We start from the raw sequence: 24476 nt of genomic DNA, 5'->3' as shown, positions 1-24476 counted from the left end.
TTAAATCTTATGTTACTTAAATCTAATCCCGGTAACATTACCATTGGGGCTCTACAAAACTTCGTACTCACTACATTTATGTTCGTCCGCTGCAGCAATCAAATCAATGCAACAGCACAATTCGACCTGTTTAAAGAGGAAACACTGGATTCTTGTTTTTAACTGAAACCTGATTTAACATTGCTTATATTTATATGTTTCACTCCCTGGTCTGCCAAAATTACTCAACCAAATGTTTAACCCAAGTTATTAGTAGAGGAGGTGTTATCGCATTTATATATGTCAATCTGAGCATATTAAATGTTGAGGCTCTGAATTTGGATGAGGTCTTGCAGATTGGCCTTTTGAACCTTGCTCTGTTCCTGGTTCTTTCTTTAAAACTATTTCATGCTATCGCCATCGTGGCCTTGCTTCTATCTTCCTAGAAAATGTAGATAGATTCTTAACCACAACTGCATCTCATGGTTACTGATTGTTGGCAACCTTAATATTTGGTGCGATGCTGCTCATTTATCAGAATCAAATAACCTATGGGATAGTCTAACTACTATCGATATGAAACCGCTAACCGTGACTCCATCACATCAACAGGGCTGCTACCTTGATCCACTACTACTGTCTGGTTCCGGATTTATTATGTGGGACACATTACCCACCTCGTGGTCTGACCACTTTATTTGATTTTTTTCCTTTGTTTGACCCCAGCCACGATATACCAAAATAAGGACCAGGAATGGAATCATTAAAACTTAGACCTAGCCAGGGGAGTTGCTAGGTCTGTAAAAGACCCGGGGCTACGCTGATGTCGGAACTGTTGGGACTGGGGGCTAGCTAGTCTTTTGGCTGTAGCTCCTGAGATTCTATCCGGGGCTACAACCAAAAGATCAGGGGCTATAGCCCCCTTAGATCCCCACCTAGCAACGCCCCTGGACCTAGCAAGGACACATGGTGTTGACATAACCACTGCCTTGGCATCTTCTGGTCAGGACTGTGGATTTGAGTTGTACTTTTATGCAGTCATGAACGGATGATTGAAATCGATCTGTGATAACTTACCCCCTTTACAACTTAGATGGCCCAAAACACACTTGAATCCCTGGTACACCCCCAGTTATCGCAAGAAAGAAAAAGCATGCAGAAAATCTAGGGACTCGACTGTCTTAGATTGTGGCAAATCAGCTTTCAATTCATATAAGAATGCCATCTTTGAAGCTAAGGCTTGGTTTCTACAGAATAATATTGCAGCAGCGATGGAAAAGCACAAGGAACTGTTTGCAACCATTTAAAAATGTGTTAATCCACTCAGCGTTTCATATAGTTCTATTCCTTTGGCCACTTTAGCTAATGCTCTTAAACAATTATTTACTATGAAAACCAAATCATTCAGGGCAGGATTTGTCAATAAACCTATCAGAACGAACCTTATCACTGCAACTCCTCATCAGCTGATGATCTATTTGGCTTTGCCCTGGTTAGTTCAGATTCTATGCTTTCTCTTCTTCAGAATTTGAAACCCAAAAAATACACGTTTGATGCCTTACCTGCTTCCATTGCCCGACACAAGCTACCTTCATGGTACGGTTTCTGACCACTTTTGTAAACCTTTCATTAGGCCAAGGATCAGTACCTTTAGCCTTGAAGATTTCTGCGGTCACTCTCTTAATAAAAAAGCTGTGTTTAGACTCTATCGCCTCATTACAAGTTTGGCTGTGTGGGGAAAAAAGTGGCAGTAATTCCGTTACTGCCACGTTTTTAGTGTTAACTGCATTACCACCGTTTTTCTTGCACAGCAAATTCAAGGTTTTGGTGGATTTACTCCAGCTAGTTGCTGAGCGGAAATCCTCCACTTTACCTCCAAAAATGGGGAGTTACACCCCGCCACCACCACTTGTAATCCTGTGGTAACTCCACGAGACCAAGTGGCAGTAACAGTAATCGAGTTTGGCAGTAATATAGTGGATTTACTGCCAAATTACTGCCAAAGATGTAATGAGGCCCTAAAATTCCTACAGATCTATTGTTCTGCGGCTGGCCTGACTTGGGCAGAAAACACATACTAGGACTAATTAGGGCCCCATGACCGGAACCAAAGGCCCACATCAGAACACACAATAGAGTCCAGACTTAAATATATTATTTTTACAATTTACAAATTCGAAGATTAACTATTTTCACCCACCAACCTCTGCTTACTATCCCCCCTAGATTGCCTTAACTGAGTGTGCACTGGTGCACCTCTTATCTCGGGTGAGGGGACAGAAAAAGAGACTAGCCCTAAACTATATAGGAAACCAAAGTTTTGAGCAAATTCATTGGCCACTCTGGCAACAGATGTGAAATTATTATTAAATCCAGCAAATACCAGAATGGGGGCACAGAGGGAAGTCAACATAATTTTATTTCTTCTCACTCATCTGCTTACTGACTGGTCACTAGTCAGACATTCTTTTTTGTTAGTGGTCGACCGGTTTCAGTGGGTTTCATCATTTCTTTTCTCTCACTTTCTTCAGGACCCAATACACATATTTACTTCGTATGCCTAGAGTCACTTACAGCCTCCCATAGAGTCAAATTACATAGCCACATTTCTGGAAAAGGTGGTTTCCTTACAGCTACAGGATCATGTAGGAACATTTCCATATTCTTGATACTTTTCAATCTGGATTCCTCCCTCTACCTCGCGATAGTATGGAAATCTGACCTGATGGCGGTCTGGGATGACATCTTAAAAATGATGATGATGGTGACATTATGCTGTTGATTATGCTGGACTTGTCTGCAGCATTTGATACCCTGGACCGGGATATTCTCCTCCCCAGATTATCTGAGGTTGCCGGTCTATCACCATCTGTACAAAGGTGGTTCCAGTCTTTCTTGACTAATCGCTTTCAATGCATTAAGATAGGGGATTACACTTCTGATTCTATTCCAGTATTCTATGGAGCTCCCCGGGGGTCTGAACATCTATATTCAACCACTCATGACTATCCTCAAAACAGATAATCTCTGTTACCATTCATAAACTGATGACACTCAGATATGCATGAGAATTAGCAAATCTGCTGAGTCACTGCATAGCATAGTACAGTGTACTGCGGAAGTTAGCTGGCAACAAATGAGCTTCAGTTGAACCCAAACAAGACAGAGATCAATCTGTTTGTGCCTCAACACATTATAGGGGACTCACTCTTCTTTGTCTTTTTCATCTACCTATGGCCATTTCTACTCAGGTTAGCAGTTGACAGTTCTATTGGCAGTTGAACGACAAGTCAAAGCTATGGCTCAATCTATCATTCTGTACGCCTCCTCCGCCATGCTCTTCCTTTAATCTTGGCAACTGATCATGATGCTGTGGTGGGCGCTCTGGTTAATTCTAGGTTGCACTATGCAAATGATGCAAATGGTATGCTTATTGGCTCCCTGTGAGACAACTGCACTGTTTCAAAAGGGCCCAGAACACAGCAGTTCGATTGATACTCAAGGTATTGAATTTAAATGTTTATTTTTATAGCACCTATAAACAGTGTGTTTCAAAGCACTTCAAGGAGAGAGGGAACATGGGAGAAATAACAATGACATTCTTACAAGTCCTTGAAACAATTCAGAATTTGAAAAATAACTATCTTAATCAGCCTGGAGACATTTTAGATAGTGCAAGTGCAAGGAACAAATAAGGGAGGCGGGGGGTGAGGGGCAATGAGACAAAACAGGTGGTTCATTACTATGCTTGACGACAATTGACGTAATGCCGGAAAATTAAACAATAGGAGGAGGAGTGGGGGGGAGGAGTGAGGGAGAAGGAGAAGAACAACACAAGCAGCTAACATACTAGGTCTGGCAACGATTCAGTGTAACGCTGGAGGGGGGAGTGGGAGGAGAAACAAGAAGGTACAGAAAAAGTCTCAGTTTCAGTGTTACGAACATTACTTCACTGGCTACCTGTCAGGCAGAGGATTGATTTTAAAATCCTCTGCCTAGCGTTTAAATGTATTAATGGACACGCTCCTGTGTATCTGTACAAAACGATTGTACTCTATCAGCTGACTCACGCACTTTGCTCGGCTGACAAGCATGTATTCTTGATTCTACTATCCTGCTGTGTACACCGAGGTGACTGACGATTTTCCATCTACGGTTCTCGGTTATGGAACTCACTACCTTCATCTCTATGAAGTGAGGGCTCCTTTGTTACCTTTCGGAAAGAGTTGAACCCCATCTCTTTAGGGGATGGGTGTATTCTTTTTGTGAAATTGCCTTCTTTTTAGTACTAGTCTTCAGCTTATGTTTTGCAAAAAAAACATTGCACATAGATGCAGTTGATTCTGCCCGGATCGCGATATAAATACTGTAAATCGGATCAAACCAAATCAGTTCCATGTGTTAACATCCCCGCAAAAATATCACCATACAAAAATATTCCCATATTTATGCGGCAATATTAGGCATGGAACCTGCGGGGCAAACCCCTGCAACCCATGCATTCTTTTTAAAGCAGTGGGGGACACCACCGCAACCCCCGCTTCCAAAAACCCCCAAAATTATCCCCCCTCAGAAAATATATCCTGTAGCCGTTCCAGACGACCATATATATACGGTCATATTTTTGGTGGGGATAATATCTGTTGATACCACCAAATCTTACACCCCTTCTGCCGCGATTTATTTAATGTCAACGCCAGATAAATATTTAAACAATATAAGGTATACTTCTTCTCATAACCATGTTTCTCCCGTTTCACCTGTTCAGGCCTATTTGTATTTTAATAATTTTGTTCTGAACATGAAATTTAATGACAGACCAATTTATCATTGTCAATGTGGCCATTCCCTCTTCAATGGTCCTCCTTTCTTTCAAAGAAATAAAAATCTCTACGTGTAACCATTCTTACCTTTCTGATATAGCTTGATTAAATATGTTTCTAGAACCTTGAAATGAATTTGACATTTACAACTTTCTCAAAGGGAAAGAATTTATCTCCAGTTAATTTGCAAAACTGGACAAACTTCCGCTTTGCCAAACGTACAAGTTCATCTGAATGCATAGTCGGTTTTCGGTGGGTTTGCGATTCACTGTTTCTCCCAAATTGTGCTTGAACTCGCAAGTGAGTTGGGATAATCAGAACCACCGAACCGTTTAGGGAGATTTAGGCAGGCAAATCAGAGCCCATTCCTGACTGCTGGAGAAAGTTCCTTCTCCTAAGGTCTTATTGAATTATGTCCCAAAATGGGGCATATTAACCTATTACAGGGAGGCAGATCTGCACTCAATCAAACCCTCAAGTACTGCATTTTATCTGCGTATTTTAAATGGGAGGTTAGCTAGGTTTCTTGCAATGTCATGACCATAAAGTCCCAGTAGAAGCAGGAGGGATTCCTCTCTGTTTATATTATAGTCTGGCATTCATACATTCAACAGTAATTCTTGCAATCAAGTGGCAATAGACAATTCTGGGTAGGTACAGTGAACTAGGACATCAGCTGTAAATAGACCAAGATTGTACTCTCCTGTTCCTGCAGCAATGTCTCTTTTTCTTTATTCCTTCTGATGGCTTAAGTTAACCATTGATGAATAGAAAACAAATTAGAGGGAATGGGATAGACCTCTTGAGTGACCCTAGGGAGAACCAAAGGACTACATGATACACAATGAATCCTTACTGCTACCATGGCTGCAGGGTAACCAAAATCAAAGCTCTGTAATTGTTGCCTGTAAGAACCCCAGATGACCTGATCAAAAGCCTTCTCCATGTCCAGCTAGATAAAGATCGGGTCAGTCTGGCGTCATTCTACAGCACCTATGAGAATAGTGCCAGAGGCAACATACTTGCTTTGGTAACAAGATGATGCTGTGGGTTCGATTACCATGCCTGGCACTGAGAAGCTGGCGCAGTCCAATGTTAAGCGTGGCATAAATCATGAATACAAAACAATACAAACATCTTTGACATTTCTTCCTTAGGAATCCCACCTGATCCCAATGGAGCAAGTCAGCAAGAACTGTGTCTATTCTGTAGGCTTGTTAAAATCGTTGTATTAACATTCAGCTGTCGTATTGGCCCACAGGGAGCACACTATCTGAAATCCACACACTCTTTATGTAGCACTTCGATGGACTCTTGCATAAAGGAGGGCCGAATCCAATATCCTTCTCGGATACGATTAAAAAGGTCCCTTAACTTTAGAGCTAATATTTCATAGAACCTCTGCACCGTTCATTGATCTTCTGGGCCCAGAGATGTACCTGTTTAATATCCTTAATTCCAATTCAGCCTCCAAATCCATTATCACAGTCCCTAAACTTAGCAGAGTTTCCTCCGTCAGTTTGGCTAAAGAAAGGCATTAAGGGTGGTTCTACTATGTACAGATGTACATTCATTCTCAGTGACATACAAGGATTCAATATTATTTGGCAAATGAGTTGGCTATATCCATTGGCTCTCTTCTTTTCTGATTGGTGTTACCAATATGCTTGCTACCTGATGGTCCGACCTCTGTATCTGTAATCTTGTAGCCAACATTGTGTCAGCTTTATCCCTTTTTCTAAAGAATTTCTGTTTCAGAAATCTCACTTTGTCATAATTAAGCTCCAGTTGTAGGGTCTGTAGCTCTACTATTATTGTTAAAATCTTGGCTATCGTCTCCTCATCACCATCCGTTGAGATACATATCCCTTGTTAAAGGCAAGGAAGCTATGTTGTAGGGCATTTCTCCTCCAACATCTTCTCGCTTTTCTTGCTACCCCTTCTGCCATCAACAGGTATCTAAATGTAACTTTGGCAGTGTGTCAGCCCATTGCAACTGTGACAGCCCCCTTCATTAACCTCAAGGTTTGCTCCATGTCATCTCTCTGGGATTCTATAAACAGTGCATCACACAATAATGTATCTTTACATTGACATCTTCCCGTACCATGAGTACTTTAACCATCAGGGGCCTTCCCTCCAAGCGCATTATGATTTCAATTTGCTCCATCTTGAGAGCACTAGAAATAAGAATCTTCATCTTTTCCTTTTTTGTGTACATGAGAAACTCAAAATGAAAGTTCCATCCCCAAATCCTTGCTAGACCTTTTCAGACCCAACTGATAATGTGTTTTGGGTAAAAAATAATATCATGGGGTTATTTTTTAAGTCCCTCTGGAGTCCATCTCCAGACATATCCATGGCCATAGCTAACAAGTGTACATATTTCCCCTCTGAGAGGTAATGCAACAATACATGACATATCCATCTGCTGCAATTAGCCAAACTAACATTAAAAACCTTGTTGTGTGCCTCCAAAAGTTTCATTCATCCCCATATGCTTTGTCCTGATTTTTCCCTGATTTTTGCATCCATATCCCACACTGCAAATACCAGAGGATTTTTTCTCCTCATAGATAGCACATGATAACTTCCAACATGAGCTTTTGACCATCTTTGTAAGGAAGTGTGCCATTTTCTTCTGTAATAAGAAGCCTCAGTTTGGGCTCACAAAAATGAGGTAACATAAGTCCCCCAATTAAATCCAGGAAGCTAGGAAAGACCAAGCTGAACTGATCATTCCCACAAAAAAAGAACCCAACTATACAAATTTCCCTATCTCATATCATTGAGCAAAGCCAAAGGGCCATCTGTCTGCTCATGGATGGAGGCAACCCAGTAGGGTGAGTAAAGAATAATAAAATGCAATGCTTTGCAAATCCAAAAATCTTAAACACAGATCAACATTTTGTATATATCAGTTCCCAAGTAATAAGGAAAGAAGCCAAGTTACACATTGTTTCTCCTTTCATGATTAACACTGCAAGCAAAACATACACACCTCCTAATTCTCCAGGATCCTCAAACAAACATTTCTCTTTGTCTCCTTAACATTCCAGATGGCATATTCATATTTTCAAGTTTTCTCCTGCCTGCAACCCAGATTGTGGCATTTCCGTCAGCACTCTCCCGATCCTTTGATTATTGTTAAGGTGCGAAAGATTCTTTCTGACTAGCTCATGTGTCCCCCACTAGCAGTTGCATGACCTCACGAATCTTGTCCGAGTGGGTCATTGAGTAAGACTCTTCCTCGATTTCGATTATCAAGATAAAAGGGTATCTTCACCTATGCTTACTAACCGTTTCCTTCAGCCAGGCAGTGGGGGTTAGCCCTTGTGTCACTTTGTAAGTGTGAGAGTGGAGAGATCTTGGAAGAAGCATACTTTATTGCCCTAATAATCCACTAACTCTTTTTCTCTCATGTTTGAAAGGATGCATTGCTTGTCTGTATGATAGTGGCAATGAACCACTGTTAACACAGGGACACTTCCAACTTGATTCCATGTATACATTGTCTAAAGTCAATTCCATTCCCCTCACATCTTGAAACAGACCAGACTGTATACAATGTTTTTGATCATCTTCTACACCTGTGATAGCGATTGGACTTCTGTTCCCTCTCCTCAACATCATAGATCTTCAACTCTAATTCTGTTCTCTGTGCCTCTATTTTGTTGTACTTTATTTTGACTAAGTCTGTTCATAGATGATTGCATCAATTCTATCTTCAACCTCCTTGACCCTACCCATCCACTCTGTGATGGCTTGCAGATGGATCGTAGTGATCTCAAACTGTCCTAGATGTTCTGTGTGGTGGCCCCTTCTTTCTGTGATGGGATGACATTATTGTTGTCCATTGTTTGGGGTCTATCATGTTTGAGGGGAATGAAGTACTGGTGTTGCAAGCAAATTCCTGGAATCTCGCCTTTAAAGAGGGATGTAGGTCTGTGATGGTGATATCTAAGCACTCCTCTATTCTTATCCTCCTTGACCTCTCTGCTGCTTTTGATACTGTTGACCATCCTCTTCTCCTTAACTCTCTCTCTTCTTTTGGCCTCAAAAACTCTGTTGTTAACTGGTTCTCCTCCTATTTTTCCAACTGCACCTTTGCTGTCTCCTGGGGTGGCTGCACCTCTCCTACCTATCCTCTCAACCACGGAGTCCCCAAGGTTCTGTCCTTGGTCCCCTTCTCTTCTCACTTTACACTACCTTCTTAGCCCCTATTATTTCCTCCTTTGGTGTCTCACACCAGTTCTACTCTGATGATACCCAGCTCTTCCTCTCCTTCTCCTCGTTCTCTCCTGACTCCATAAGCTTTCTTCTTGCCTCTCTGCTATTAAATCATGGATGTCTTCTCACTTCCTTACTCTTAATGCAGACAAAACCGAAGTTCTATTCTTCCGTGCCAACACACTTCCTCCTCCCTCACCTCCTCCTTTCATTCTCTTCCCCCCTCCCAACTCTCCCTCTCTCCCCATGCCCGTAACCTTGGTCTTCACATTGACCCCCACCTCTCTCTATCTCACCACATTTCTCTTACTGCCTGATCTTGCCGCTTTCACCTTTATAACATCCGTACAATTCGACCCTTCCTAACCTTTCACGTGACTTAACTCTTAATCACCTCCCTTATCTTCTCAAGACTTTCTACTGCTCCACTCTTTTCTTTGGACACCTCTCCACTCACCTCTCCCCCTCAAATCTGTCTACCACTCAGCCATCTGCTCCCTCTGCCTTCTCTCACCTCACAACTCAATCTCCTCTTCTCTCACCTCACTGGGTTAGCTCTCATTTCACTCCCAGCTCAAATCCAAATTCCTCTGTCTTGTCTTCAAATCCCTCTATGGTCTAGCTACCCCGCTACCTATCTTCCCTTCTCACTTTCTATAATCCTTCTCGTTCTCTCTGCTCTGCCAATCTTTTCCTACTCTCTCCTCCTACACCACCCTGCGCCCCCTCCCGCTTCCGCTCTTTCTAACTACTCGCTCCTTTCCACTGGCTGGAACCGCTTCCCCCTCTCCATCCGCTCTGGCCCTCCTACCCTACTTTCTGCACTTCTCTAAAATCTTATCTCTTCCATTCACCTCCCTAACACCTTTTGCTTCCTCTCTTACTTCTGCTTCTACCTCTATACACTCCTCCTACTCCCTCTCTTACTTTACTACCACCTCACCCTCTCCTTCCGCTCTACTCCCTCCTACCCTACTTTCCGCACTTCTCTAATTCTTTCCTCTTCCATTCACCTCCCTATCTCCTTTTGCTTCCTCTCTTATTTCTGCTTCCACCACCACCACCCTCTCCACTCACGATTAACCTCATCAATAATGTAAATTTTCTGGTTTTGATTCAATTATTATGTAATGCTTGTTTTATTTTGCTTGTTCCTCATGTAAAGCGCTTTGGCGCAAAGTGCTATATAAATTTAATAAATACTAAATACTAAATATATGGTGAGGCTCACTCCCTATTACTTACATCATGCTTCTTAGGTGTCATGCTGATCAAGCTTGTTAGTATTCCAGCGTAGTTGATGGAACTCAGCTACTCATTATACCTTCCAAGGGGTGCCAAACTCTTGCTCCTCAAAGAGCATTACCGCTGATCTCTGGCTCTGTGGTGCTGTCCTATCAGAGCAATAACTGGGGCAATACCCTACAGTCCAGGGTCAGCATACATTCCTGCACTGTCTGTCTACACTATTTTCAGGTCCAGTTTCAGGTCAGAGGTGTGCTCCAGGAAAATCTGAGTGTCAAGTCTTGTTCATGAGTGTTTGGCATTCGATACCGTAGAAGTGACAGAATCCAACGTTTTCGAGGAAGAAGTGACCAAACTGTTTTTTTTATTCTTTTACCGAAAAAAACAGTTTAAAATAAAATATATGTGGGGGTGGGGTAAGGGATATTAATAAAGGTAGGGGGAACGAGGGGGGATCTAGGGGGTCTCCCCCGAAATAAAAAAAAAGAAAATCCGGTCACTTCACTCTTTCGAAAACATGGATTTGGTCAAATCACTTACATCCTTTGGCATTGGGGGCACCTTCATTCCTGGGCAGAGTCAGTGGCCATTGCTGACATGGCCCTCCCACCCCGGACCTCTCTGGGTCTCACAGGGAGACCATTTCCTCAGGCTGTTACCTCATGTGTCCAAGCACAATCCTGCGTGCCCCACTCCACCAAAAAAAGCTAACATTTGTGAAACCCTTTGTGAAACGCTTTCTCTTAGCCCCCCTCTGCCCCCCACATGTTGCTTCTGCTGTTGAACCATTCTATGGTGTAATTATTTTAAACTTTCTTTAGCAATGGATCAAAAAAGGCTTTACTGGATCTCTTGGAAAGTGGTTACTCGTCAGACGAGCATGACTGTGTGTACGGTGTGACGGCTGAGGCCACAGAGTATTATCAGCCCATTGAGGTTGAGGCTAACACCTCATCTGTGCATAGAGATGTGCTAGCTTCCAGAGATGAGGAATTTACTCTCTTTGGGCAAGGAGCAATGCTATTCTGGCGCATGGGAGGAGCCACCATGCAAAGGATAGCAACGTTCAAGGAGGAGATGGCATGCTCACATGGAGTCATCCCTTCACTGATATGGGAAGTGGTGGAGAAAAAAGCTTGGAGTCTGTTGAGGAGCTGGGAGCTGTAAGTCAGGAAGAGGTTGCAGGAGCTATTGAGGAGCTGTTGCAGTGGGAGGCATCATGTGAGGGACAGCAGGAGAAAGAAGACAATGAGTCTGGTGCAGCAAGGAGATGTCAAGAGGCGATGGAAGAGCAGGAGGTGAAGGTGAAGCTGGCAGTGTACGATCATGCATGGGGCAGGAGGAGAAGGTGCAGAAGGTGGAACAGGGTGAGATGGATGAGGGGCAGGTGGAGGAGCAGCCTGAGGTAGAACACGAGGCGCCAGATGGGCGGCAGGCAGAGGAAGCTGAAGATATGCATGCACGGCAGGAGGAGGAGTGGCAGCAGGAGGAGGCTGACTTTGCTGATGCCGATGGCTCCCATGGGATGAGACCACTGACAAGGACCTGCCCTTCTAATGTCTGCAATGTGCTTCTCTTGGCTGTGTGAGTACCTCCTCCTTCCTGAGGTTAAGAAGCATGCAGAGGAGTGCAAACTCTTCAACAACAGTGTGAGGCGGGGCAAGAGTAGTGAGCAATACATGTTGGGCAAGACTACAATGCCTTAGCATATTCTGCAGTGGCACAAAGTCCCCTATAAACCGCGTGCAGTATCCGCCATCCCACAGTATATCCTCCAGTAGTATGGCAGACGAATCTGCTTGCACCTCTGGTGATGATGGTTATTCCCCATCTTGTTGCTGAGTGTGAAAGTTTGAGAAGATGTGCCAACAACTGCTACCGGCCACAGCTATCAAGCTTGTGTTGGCTCCTTACACCAAGTTGTTTAGAAGGTAGCATTGCATTTACATGAAGGTTAATGGCAAGGTTGTTTGCGCTGGCAATGCAGGTGCAAACTTCCTGCATTGAGGGTTGGTGGTCAGGCGGAGGGGAATTGGACAACGGTGCAGCGCTAGTCAATCTGGGGGATCATCTGTGTGGCCATTACTACCCCCCAACATTGCCCAACAACAAACATGATAAAGAGCGGGAAAGGCCAGTAGGGCCTGTATTAGAAAATGGGAAAGACGCATCTGTCATATATTAAAGAGAGTTGATTTGCCTACTCCCCCATGGGATAGGGGGTGCTGCTATTATACTGTGTCAGTAAGTTGGTGCTTTTGTTGTTCAATAGTAGGTCTGGGACACTGCAAAGTTGTATTATGCTAACATCAGAAACCCTTTGATACAAGGAGATACACTTACATGTAAGTCTTTGCACAGAAAACGTATTTTATGTTTGAAATGTAAAGATTGTTTGTGACGACACATGCTTCGCACCAATCATGGTGCCTTTTCAGCGCTTAATCACGTCAGGTGTGTGTATGAGTTTAATGAAGAGAATCTGGTGCATGAGAATAGGTGGCTGTTGCTAGGAGCATCAGTAAGTACATCACATGAATGCACGTTGGCAAGCCTGTGATCATGAGTGTTGCGTAGCAAATACAGTCATGTACACATGAGCGAGCAGCATCGAGGTTCGCGCATGCGCTCAAGTTATTAAAGGCGGTGCGCCGGCAGTTTGCGGCGGCGACCGGAGCAGACACACGTCTCCGGCGTCTGATCTGTGGATGCCTGCCCGCATGTGTGAGTGTGTATGCGTGTGAGGCCCCGACACGCCCTGAGGCCCGTAACACTGGCGACGAGGGCGGACACGGAGCCGTCCTCCGCTCCGAAGCCATCGGAGAGAAAGAACGTTGCTTCGTGTGCATTGATCGTATGCATACAGACCTGCACGCATGGCTGGTGGCCATTTTCTTGATCTACTTCTGCACGCAGATTGCAGTGGTTGCGGCCCGAGAGGGTGCTCGTGCGCCATCTGCTTTCTGCACTGCTCCAGAGCAATTTTTGGAACCACCACAGCCCAGATACCACAGGGTTGTGGTAAAGACAAGGAAGACAGGGTGAAAGCCCTCTGAAGTTGACTGGTCAACTCGACATCTACTGGACAAGGATCACTGTGAGTACATCTCATCATCATGGATGAAGAAAGAGAGGAAGAAGAAAATGCTGTCGCCCCAATACCACGCAGAATGCACAGTACTCTAGCCCCCATGCCTGAATTTGATACCACAGGCCCCCCATCTAAGCTAGGACCGAAGTGGATCACATGGGTCAAAAAGCTGGAAATGTTTTTTAGGGCCTCGGGAGAAACGGATAATGAGGCGAAGATTGCCATCATGGTCTATTCTGCAGGGACTGAGGTTCAACGCATATATGACTCTCAACATTCCAGCAGCTACTTATGATGCGGTCAAGCAAGCACTCTGTGACCACTTCCTTCCTATGGCGAACGTTGACTTTGACAGGTTTGTCATGGGCGCTGAGAAACAATTGGAAGAGGAGTCATCAGACCAGTTTTGTGCTCGTTTGAGACACCTAGCGAGTTCCTGTAGATGGGTTAACAAGGAAGAAATGGTTCGCAACCAGCTGCTGCAGGGCTGCTGCTCAGGGAAACTGAGGAGACAAGTCCTAAGATAACCTGGACTGACTCTGCAGCAAATTCTGGACATGGGGAGAGCGTACGAACTGGCGGAGGCAAGAGGGGCGAAAATGGACGCTGCTACACGCTCCAGGAAAGAGGAAGAAGCATATGCAGTAGGACGTTCTGCCACAGGGAAGGCAAGATGGACACCAAGGAGAGGTGACGGGCCCACAACGCAAGGGAATGTCTCATCGTGTTCATACTGTGGATACGATTTGCCGCATGCGGGAGAGTGCCCAGCAAAGTCAAGAACCTGTGGTCAATGCGGCACATCGGGACACTATGGGAGGATGTGCAGGGCAACGGCACCAGTAACAGTTTCAAGAGGACCAGAGAGAAGTGGTAGGAGTGTCACTGGGAGAGTAAGGGGTGTATCCTCTGTCGAACAAGGAATGCAAGATCTCAATATCGCAGAAGAGGAGGAGGAGGATGAAGAAATCTTTTTCATCTCAAGCATTGCACAAGGCCCTGGAGACCGTCGACAACCCAGATGCACCATCAACATTAGCGAGATGCCAACTCCAGTCCTCATAGATACTGGGGCGTCTGTCTACGTACTTGCAACCAAACATTACAATGCTCTTCCTGGTCCACCAAGGCTGACGGATTCCACAGCGCGAATCTACGCATTCGGAGGAGATACACCTCTCCCCATCCAAGGAGTTTTCGTGGCCCCAGTCTCTCATGGTCAAAATAAAATAAAAGCAAGGTTTTCTGTCACCAGCGTAAGCCCACATTCCCTCCTAAGCTGTGCCGCGTCAGAAGCGCTAAACATTGTACACTTCACTTTTGCTGTATACCTCACCGATCTGGACCGCCTATTACAGCGCTTTGAGAAGATTTTCACTGGTATTGGAAAACTCAAGGCTGAACCCATACGGTTGCACATAGATGGGTCAGTGAGACCGACAGCGCTTAAACATCGCCGCATCCCTTTTCATCTAAGGGAACAAGTTGAGAAAGAGCTACAGTCACTGGTGGACAAAGACATTATCGAAAGGGTAGATGGACTCACTCCCTGGGTCTCTCCAATTGTGGTGGCCCCAAAGCCGAAACAACCAGGGGCAGTACGCATCTGCGTAGATATGAGGCTGCCCAATGTGGCGATCAAAAGAGAACGCCATCTCACACCTACCCTAGATGACATTGTCGGAGAGCTCCAGGGAGCAAGGGCTTTCTCGAAGCTAGACTTAAGATCAGGTTACCACCAGTTGGAGCTCCACCCCGAGTCTAGATACATTACTACCTTTACGACTCATGAGGGGTTGTATCAATACAAAAGACTTAGTTTCGGGATCTCGTCCGCAGCGGAGGTCTTCCAGAATGCCATCAAGGGGGCACTGTCAGGACTAAAAGGGGTCATCAACATGTCGGATGACATCCTACTTTTCACCAAGTCAGAAGCTGAACATTTGAAGCGCCTAGAGAACACCCTTGAGAGACTGTGCAGTGTCGGTTTAACCTTACATAAAGAAAAATGCGAATTTTTGAAGGACAAGCTTGAATTTTTCGGATTTGTATTTCATGCTGGAGGAATTTCCCCTGATCCGGAGAAGGTAAAAGACATCCGAGGTGCATCCCCACCAGCGTCCCCAGCCGAAGTAAGAAGCTTCCTAGGGATGGTCAACTATTGTGGCCGCTTTATCCGAGATCTAGCCTCTCTATCAGAACCACTGAGGGCGCTCACCAGAAATGATATGGCGTGGACATGGACAGGGAAGGAACAAAGAGCGTTCACCGCCATCAAAAATGCCCTATCGGAGCAAGAAACAATGGCTTATTTTCACCCCGGTCGCGATTCTGAGATCGTAGTTGATGCTAGCCCAGTGGGATTGGGAGCAGTCTTCATGCAAGCAGACCAGCAAGGGACCATGAGGCCCATCGCCTATGCCAGCAAGGCCCTGACCGACACGGAGAGGCGTTACTCCCAAATAGAGCGAGAAGCCTTGGCCATACTATGGGGGTGTAAACATTTCAGAATATATATTCTAAGGAAGCCAGTCGTTGTGGTGACTGACCACAAACCCCTCATCCCGATATTGTCAGGAACTTTGTCCAAACCGCCTCTGCGCATAGAAAGGTGGATGTTGGCACTCATGGAATATGGGGTCAAACTACTATATCGACCAGGGACACACAACCCGGCGGACTACCTATCGCGCCATCCGGGCACTGGGAGGCCCAGGGACTCACTAGAGGTGGCGGACTGTGTGGAAGCCATACATCTGGTAGTGGAGGCAGCACTGCCTGTTGACCTGACACGTCAGGAAATCGCAGATGAATCCAATAGCGACGAAGCATTCCGAAAGATAAAAAGTGCGGTGGACACAGGAGAATGGCGGGAGGGCCTCCTAGACAACTCCCGAAGGACTGCAGAGGCACAAAGGGATCTACAGGCACTCTGGAAGACACGCCATGATCTATCGGTGGCGGACGATGGAATACTGCTAAGAGGGCACCAGATCGTGATACCAGGGGCTTTAGTTGTGAAAGTCCTACAGCTGGCCCACAAGGGACATCAAGGAATGGCCAAGATGAAAGCTCGTCTCAGATTGAAAGTCTGGTTTCCTGATCTGGAAGGCAGGGTGGAGAAATTTGTGAAGGCCTGCATCCCATGTCAAGCCGCAAGCCCTGTGGAGAGGGGGCCACCCATTCAGGCCATGGAAAGAAGTGACCGCCCATCGGGGACAGTGCACGCGGATTTCGGATCCACGGGCCGAGGTTTATACTTTCTGGTGGTGACCGACCAGTGGTCACGATACCCAGAGGTGGAGTTGGTCCACATCCAGTGACCACACCATTCTAGCCATGGACAAAATGTTTGCCACACATGGTTTCCCTCTGGAGATTTGCTCGGACAATGGGTCACCATTTCAAGGCCAGCGTTTTGCTCAATACTGTGAGGACAGGGGAATCAAACATCGCAAAATCACCCCACTATGGCCGAGAGCAAATGGCGAGGTAGAGCGGTTCATGCGAACGCTCAACAAAGTGTTCCGCGTATCGGTGAATGGGGGAGAAGATCTCCGGCGCAATCTGGTCGACTTTCTCAGAGAGTATTGCACGACCCCACATCAGTCCACCGGAGTCGCCCCCGTAGAAGCCCTTTTCAAACGAATACGAAGAGGTCTACTACCCGAAGTAGAAGGAAGGTTACCAGGAGAGATCGACAACCGCAACGTGCGCACAGAGAGGGCCATTCTGAATGAGAAGGAGACTACACGGCGAAAACTACCAGAGAGGGTGATCGCAATAGGTGACACCGTGCTAGTGCGCAACAGAAAGCCAGAAGGGAAGTTAGCGCTGCCGTACGAACCACAACCATTGGGGGTGACCCACGTCAAAGGGTCGATGGTCACGGCTGCCAACGCAAGAGGGACTGTTACCAGAAACATTTCGTTCTTCAAGCGCATAGAAACTGCGAACCCTGAGGCAACCGTCAGAGATGACCCTGATCAGAATACTGGAGTGCCGTTGGAAAACGATGGGCCACCAGAGACTCCCGTGGCACCCGAGGACCCCGACGCAGGGGCACGCAGGTACCCGAGCCGGGCGGGGCGTAAGCCACCACAGAGGTTCAAAGACTTTATTATGGACCCTACCTCGTAACTAAGGGCACACATATAGTGAAAGTTATGGGGGACCCTGTTGGTTCCTATGTTTGCTAATGTTATTTTGTTTTGGGAGAAAAGGAGGGATGTTGCGTAGCAAATACAGTCATGTACGCATGCGCGAGCAGCATCGAGGCTCGCGCATGCGTGCAAGTTATTAAAGGCGGTGCACCAGCAGTTCGCGCCGGCGACCGGAGCAGACACACGTCTCCGGCATCTGATCTGTGGATGCCTGCCCGCATGTGTGAGTGTGTATGCGTGTGAGGCCCCGACACGCCCTGAGGCCCGTAACAATGAGTCGATGAGCTGCGTGGCTCAGGTTTACAGTAACATCAGCACGCTGTTATACTGTTCACTTACTGCTTGCTGCTCCGAGCGAGAGCTGAGATACTCTGAAAATCCAGAGTGTCTTTATTGGACTCATACACATGCCACCACTTGCCTGAGACTTGAAAAGTTGCCATCGAGGGTGTGATAGCATGCGTCAGCACTCTGGGCATGTTGCCTCTTCACAGAAAATCTTTAAATTGCAAAAATAAAGAATGTAATGTAATGAAAAGACATATATGTAAGCTAGTAGCCTTCGAGTAATGTATGATGTAGACATATTTGCTTTTGCAACTATTGCATATCGGGGAGAACAGATATATATTTGTGGGTGCAGCTATGGCATAGAAGAAAGGCCTAGAGAAATAATTGGCATTGCAGAGAAAAATTTGTTGTTTCAAATATTGTGTGGCAGGGAGGTCCAGACAAATATTTGTGGCTACAGTGTTCATGCTGCAAGGATATTGTAGGACATATTTACTATTGCCATGTCAATAAAAAGATTTGCTAATACTGTACACTGGCATGGGGGCAACTTTGCTATGCTATGCTACTCTTGCTGCTCCTTGAAACACTTGTGTATAGGCGCGGCATAAATAAAATATCATATCATATCATATCTCATAAGTGAAGCAGACCAGACCGACCTCTTAGTACACCAGTCCTGTCGTGGATCTCTACTCATGAGAGATGTATCAAGTAGAAACGCAAAGAACAGGTTAACTGCAGAAGGTCTGCTAAATGTTCCTGCAGACTCCTGCACGTGGAGGATTACTGACTCAATGAGAAGTGGGTCCCGCTGGCTCTCCAGTCTATCAGCAGTGCTCACAGACAACGGCTTATGTAGTCTAGGCGACAGGAAGTAGTTGCTTCCTGATGCTGAAGAAGTAAATGTTCACACACTCTATGGTGGTGTCTTGGGCACTGGGGTTGTTTCCTGTGCCTCCTGATTTGTTTTCAAGCACAGCACGAGACCTTCTTCATACATTCTAACTGTGTCTTGTGCTGCAGAGTCTGGTTTCCCTGAGCTCTCTTCTGCCACATGTGGCTAACTAGCAGCCACTTTAACCTTGAATCATGGTGTAACGGGGTGATCTTTCAACACACCTTATTGGAAGACAAGTGTAGGCGGCCACACAAAATACATCTTAAACCTTCACTTATAACTTGGTCCGCCTCTTACCTGTCTCCAAACCCTGCTCTCCTGGGTTCAAGATCACCCCAGTGCACCCCGCTAGGAAGATGTTAAGGGCAGGGAACATCAAGAGGTTGGGGCAGCCAGGTTCCCTAAATACAGCTAAAGAGAAAACACAAGGTTAGAGTAACTGGAGCACAAAAGAAAAGGCGGACAAAGCGTATGCTGGGGTACAGTTCTTTAGTTGCTTAAAGCTTACATATATACTTTTCCAGTACACCAGCAGGGTTTTGGTTGTTTTAATATAAAATAGGCGAACACACTATATATAACTTAAGTTACTCCTAAGCAGCTGTGTTACTAGGAAAATAAAACACAACATTATAAAAAGAGTCCTCTAAAAATATAAACGTGTATTTAAAAATATATGCATAGTCTGTACAGTGCACTGTATTAAAAACTATTTACAATGATTTTACTTGAAAGACAACCTGGCCAGGGTTGTCTCAAGGTGCCTGGCTGCTCCTCTCTGCACTCCTCTGTGGTGGCTTTTGTATGGCAGATGACAGCAGCAGCAGTTAGCAGCAGGAGGCAAAGATGGAGGCAGTCCCAAAGTCTTACCTGGGCTGGGCTGCTTGGTAAGATGGATCCCAGCACTCAGATGCAGCGTGGGCTGGCCCCGCAGCACTCCTCACACCTGGGCCACGTCTTCCAGGTGTGGGCCAGGTCTCAGTGGGCCACCTGTTAATCAGGGGGTGGTCCTTTATTTAACTTCAATCCCAGAAGGGACTGAACACATTGAGCACTCCCCAGCTAAGAGGAGTGGCAGTAATTAAGTATATGCCCCGGGCCAAGTGGTGATGCGAAACCACCAGGGCGGCAGCAAACTTAACAAGTGCTCCCCTGGTAATCAGGGGAGCGACAGCAAGAATGCTCGGGCTGCAGTGGTGACAGGGCACAGAGCGCAGCGTCTGAAACCCTGTTGAAGGGGTTTTCCGTTGTGAAATCATTTTTTAATGAATAGTCAGCACACACTAAGGGTCCGTGGCGTGGCTCTCGCACCGGGGATTCGATTTTCATTTCCCTTTTTTCATGTTGGGGTCCCCGGCATGGCTTCCCATGCCAGGGATACTTTCTTCAATCCCCCAATAACCGGGAGTTACAATGGGTTGGGAAATGATGTCAGAGGATAATTAAAGTTACCTTTTATTGTGACTAGGCTTGGACCTCCAGGCACGGTTTAGAGCACATCCCTCACCAGATGAGCTGCATCCACCCCTCTAGATACATCATGGAGCCTGATCCTATTGGACAGGTTACGGCCCAGGAAGTACCTGCAGCTATTTCTTTTGAAGACTCAGAAACAACATGTGTTCAGACCTAGGTATAGCGTTTCTCTACACATGGAAATGCCCATTAAGGGATCCGAAATTATACTCAGATATAAGGAGATATGAAAAGCAATGCTACTACACATGTGTACTTTCAAAATGGCTTCCCTTTCTACTGGGTGCTGAAATGGATACATCCTGTGATATGGTTAATGTATGACACACATTGGGTAAGGTCTGCATGCTTTCCTTAAATCAAGTCACACATCTTTGAAGGAACAATATATATTGCTTTTACCGTACAGGTACTAAAAAATACAACGCTCACAGTCAATGAGACCTGCGAGGCTCCTGCCGCCTGCTTCTCTGAAGGAAACATGACATGGATTGAGAAAAATGTGACTGAATCGGAAAACATTGAGAGATGTAAGTAGCAATGGCCGTAACATGTCAAGACATATAAATGAGAAGTTTTAAAGTATTAAACATGTGACTTCTTGATACTGACCATTCTTTTATTCTATCATGCATGATTATTAAATATAAAGTGCACATGTTTAAGTACTTAGCATTTTTTTGTTCTCACTTGGTCTTCCCTTCTCTGCCCTTTGAGTGACTTTATCCTTGTGTGAGGAACACAACAATCACAATGAGAGCATGCGGGGGAAGGGCGTGAATGGATCCCTGGATACAATGTGTAGTGCCAAACAATAGTGGTCAATAGAATGGCACACCAGGCTTCAAGTAATTGATACACTTAAGAGTCATTGTTATAGCTAATGGCAGGGGCCACTGCGACAAAGATCGAATAGGAAAGGGGTACTGTTCCTTTCAAATGTTTCACTTTCATTGAAATTGAAGATAGTTGTTTGCAGGAATTCTGACCTAGTAAAGCCCTACGGGCTCAGGGAGGGATTGTTACCGCAGTGTAATGATCCACCACCAAGTTATGGTGAAGGGTCATTATCCCAAGCGATAATGACCCATCCGAGGTCTATAAGGCTATTAGCACATGGCAGTAAGTAGCAATACATGTTTTGGAGATTTCTTGGTAAAGTTAAAAATGGTGCTTTAAGAGTGAGTAAGGTTAATAGACAAACTGAGTTGGTAAATTAAATGTGTGTGAATTAAATGTGGTTTCATTTTGAGGTATTTAAAGAACATGTCTTTGTAAATTAAGCATTTTAATTGCAACTTAGTTGAACTGGAACAGACTTAACATGAGCATGCATTAGGTGTCATGTGGAAGTAAATGGGTTCTCTATAAGAAAGTGAAAGTATGTTCCAATGTTTTATCTTTCTCTTTTGTGTGCAGCAAAAAGAAAATCCTCCTGGGGGAGAATTATCTTATTGAAGCAAATCCTTGCCTGGATATTGCATTGTTGTTTCCCTGTCTGCTTCTGAGGATAGAATGTTAAGTAGGCAGTCAGTACCAGTAATTATTAACTACACTGTTCACATTTTAATTGGCTGAAAGGAGGTCAATAACGATTTCAATGTGCTAATGAAATACAGATACAAAACAATGTTATCCATCTATTTGAAAGTTTGGAACCATGCTCCCAGAAAGCTCTGCTAGTTCCGTGCTTACTTGATTGTTAACATTTGTTTGACTCCCTAGAAGAATATGCAACATTAACTATGCCTCCGTTTTGCATTGTCCAACTGCCACCACTTTAAAATGCAAGGTGGCTGTCACCGCTCTTTTACAAAAGGTCACCTCCAAAGTGATGAAATGTAATATTGAACCCTTTCTTAGCTTGTGCTCCTACAGAACTAGCTGATAGTGAGGCTACCAGACTGGATCACATGCAGCATATTCCCATCCTGTGTTTCCAAAAACTGAAGGTGGATGCAAAATGGCGTCTTGGCCCTTTACAGCTCTCCTGGACAGCTCCATGTTCTAGAGTAGATTAACAGTATAGGTCTTTCAAGATGCTTCCACAGCTGCACCATGAACCCTCATCACCAACCCTCCACTAGCGTTTCCATCCACTCGAAAGCAGATCACAACTCCCTGAATCTTCCATCAGGCAGTAAGAGATGTTTCTTAAGCATCCTGACTACTAGAACATACACTCTGGAGGCTAATTGGGTCTATCAGTAATAACATCACGTGGCATAACTTCTGCGTTCTTTTCCCCCAGGTAAGCACATGTTTGCCAACACCAACCTTCCGGACCTTGCCATTGGTCTGATCCTATTGGCTCTGTCCTTGCTGGCCCTCTGCACGTGTCTGATTTTGATTGTGAAGCTCCTGAATTCGATGCTGAAAGGACAAGTTGCTGTTGTAATTAAAAAAGTCCTCAATACAGGTAATCTGTCATACATAGGATAGTGCACCCTCCACCCTGGCATTATAAGGGCTTTAAAAGTCACCAAGGAGTTCTGTGTATGTAAGGAGCAACCAGGCCTGGAGCCGATTTCATTATGCAGACACAACACTCCAAAGTTAATTTTAAAATCCTTACACGGTACATTTTGGCGGAATGTCTATTGTTTATAAAACTAATACAAAGAAAGTGACCAAAATAAAAAATATCTAAATTGTTTCTTGTAATTACCAAAATAGACATTTGGTGGGAATGCATTTTGTTGAAACGTTCTGGATAAGCTAGCATTTTACATGGTGTCCTAATTCTGACCCTAGGTAGGAGCAAAGGTAGAAGAGACTCTGAGCGGGGTTCAGCCTCAGAGTGAGTGTGGGCCTTAGAATTGGAATGGATCCCTGCTGCAGAGATGGCCCTTAGGTGGAGATGGATTTTGTAGCAGGAATGTGCCTGCAATCGGGATGGGCCTTGATGGGATTGTGGTTTCAAGGAGGGGAGATGAGCCTGGGAGCAGTGGTGCGCGTCTGGGCAAAGATGGGATTTAAAGTAGGGATGGGCCTTGGTGCAGGGATGAACCTCAGGACAGGGAAGGACCTTAGGCAGGCCAAGGATGGGGACTTAGGTAGGAAACAGCCTTAGGAGAGGCTACCATTAATGAAAATGCACAAAATATATTATAATGCCCCTTCTGTACATTATCACTCTGTTTGCGGGTCCCCCGATTTATTTGTGTGCATCGGGTTGTAGGGATGCACCTACAGAGCAATACAATCTACTTTCTGGGACCAGAATCTTTTTACCACCAACTTCCGGTTGGTGGTAACAATTTGCAGAATTCCTCAGCAGAAATCCAAATTAGATGCATGTGTCATTCCTGGAATACCACATGACATCATAATTAGGCAGACGGTGAAAACAGCCAGCATTTCCGGCTTGCTTTTGCAATTACCACCAAACTTATATAGAGGGCATCTGTGTCTTTGTGCTTAGAAGGCACGGCTTGCTGACCTCCGTAAGCTTTAGGCCGTTCAGAGAGCCAAACAGAGAAGATAGCACACCATGAATCCTACACTACACACATGAAATCATAGCTGGGCAGACTTCTGATGTTTAATGTAGACACATCTGGAACCCGGCTGCCTGCTGTAAAATGAGTGGTGAAGATCCTGATGCCCTGATGCAGTGCACTGGATACAGGGATATGGACCATGTCTTAGTGTCCTGTCAGCTAAGACTGTGAATGTGAGAAGTTCACATGAAGGTCACCTGAAAGGAAAGAGGGCCTCTCCTCATTACACGTTTCACTGCCAGCTGATATTTTGCTCGAGGAGATTTGTTTTTTATTTTTTAAAGAATATTAAATGAATTGGCTTAGTTGATAACCCTTACACAAAATGTAGCATGTAAGAAGAAATTCATCGGGTATATAGAGAAATAGAATACGATCTAAAAAACATAGTATTTTAGTGGCAACAACAATATACAAATATAAAACCGAAACCTGGAAATTTGGCTAATGAGCATAGTTCTTTTTTACAAGATAAAATCTAAAATCTATTTCAAATCAATCAGTTAAATTTGTGCTAAAAATCTGATAACAGCCATAGTCAAAGGAATCTCGTGGCCTGCAAATAAGCGATACCAACATTCATCAGTGGATAGCCAGTCAATGGGATATACAAATATCTCAAAAGTATCACAGCGCAAAGGAGTCAAAGTCAGGCATTCCACCAATAGATGTTGAAGAGATTCAATTTTCTTCGGCTGATATATTGAAACGGAATCGTAAGAACTGGGTCCCCCAGTATGCGTGGGAAATTGCATTAAGTAACGAGGAGATGCT

General features: G+C 44.9%; 1 protein-coding gene across 1 annotated transcript in view; it reads left to right on the top strand.

Annotated features, from left to right (window-relative positions):
- Positions 1-24476, top strand: part of LOC138515327 (sodium-dependent phosphate transport protein 2B-like) — a 109334-nt gene that overhangs the window by 62710 nt on the left and 22148 nt on the right. The window contains exons 7-8 of the mRNA XM_069630219.1: positions 20609-20729; positions 22451-22618. Of these exons, the coding sequence (XP_069486320.1) occupies positions 20609-20729; positions 22451-22618 (289 nt within the window). The remainder of the gene's footprint in view (positions 1-20608; positions 20730-22450; positions 22619-24476) is intronic.

Source organism: Ambystoma mexicanum, chromosome 6q (genome assembly GCF_040938575.1).
Source record: "Ambystoma mexicanum isolate Mex_15411 chromosome 6q, UKY_AmexF1_1, whole genome shotgun sequence".
Classification (NCBI taxonomy): domain Eukaryota; kingdom Metazoa; phylum Chordata; class Amphibia; order Caudata; family Ambystomatidae; genus Ambystoma; species Ambystoma mexicanum.
This window is presented reverse-complemented; position numbering and strand designations above follow the sequence as displayed.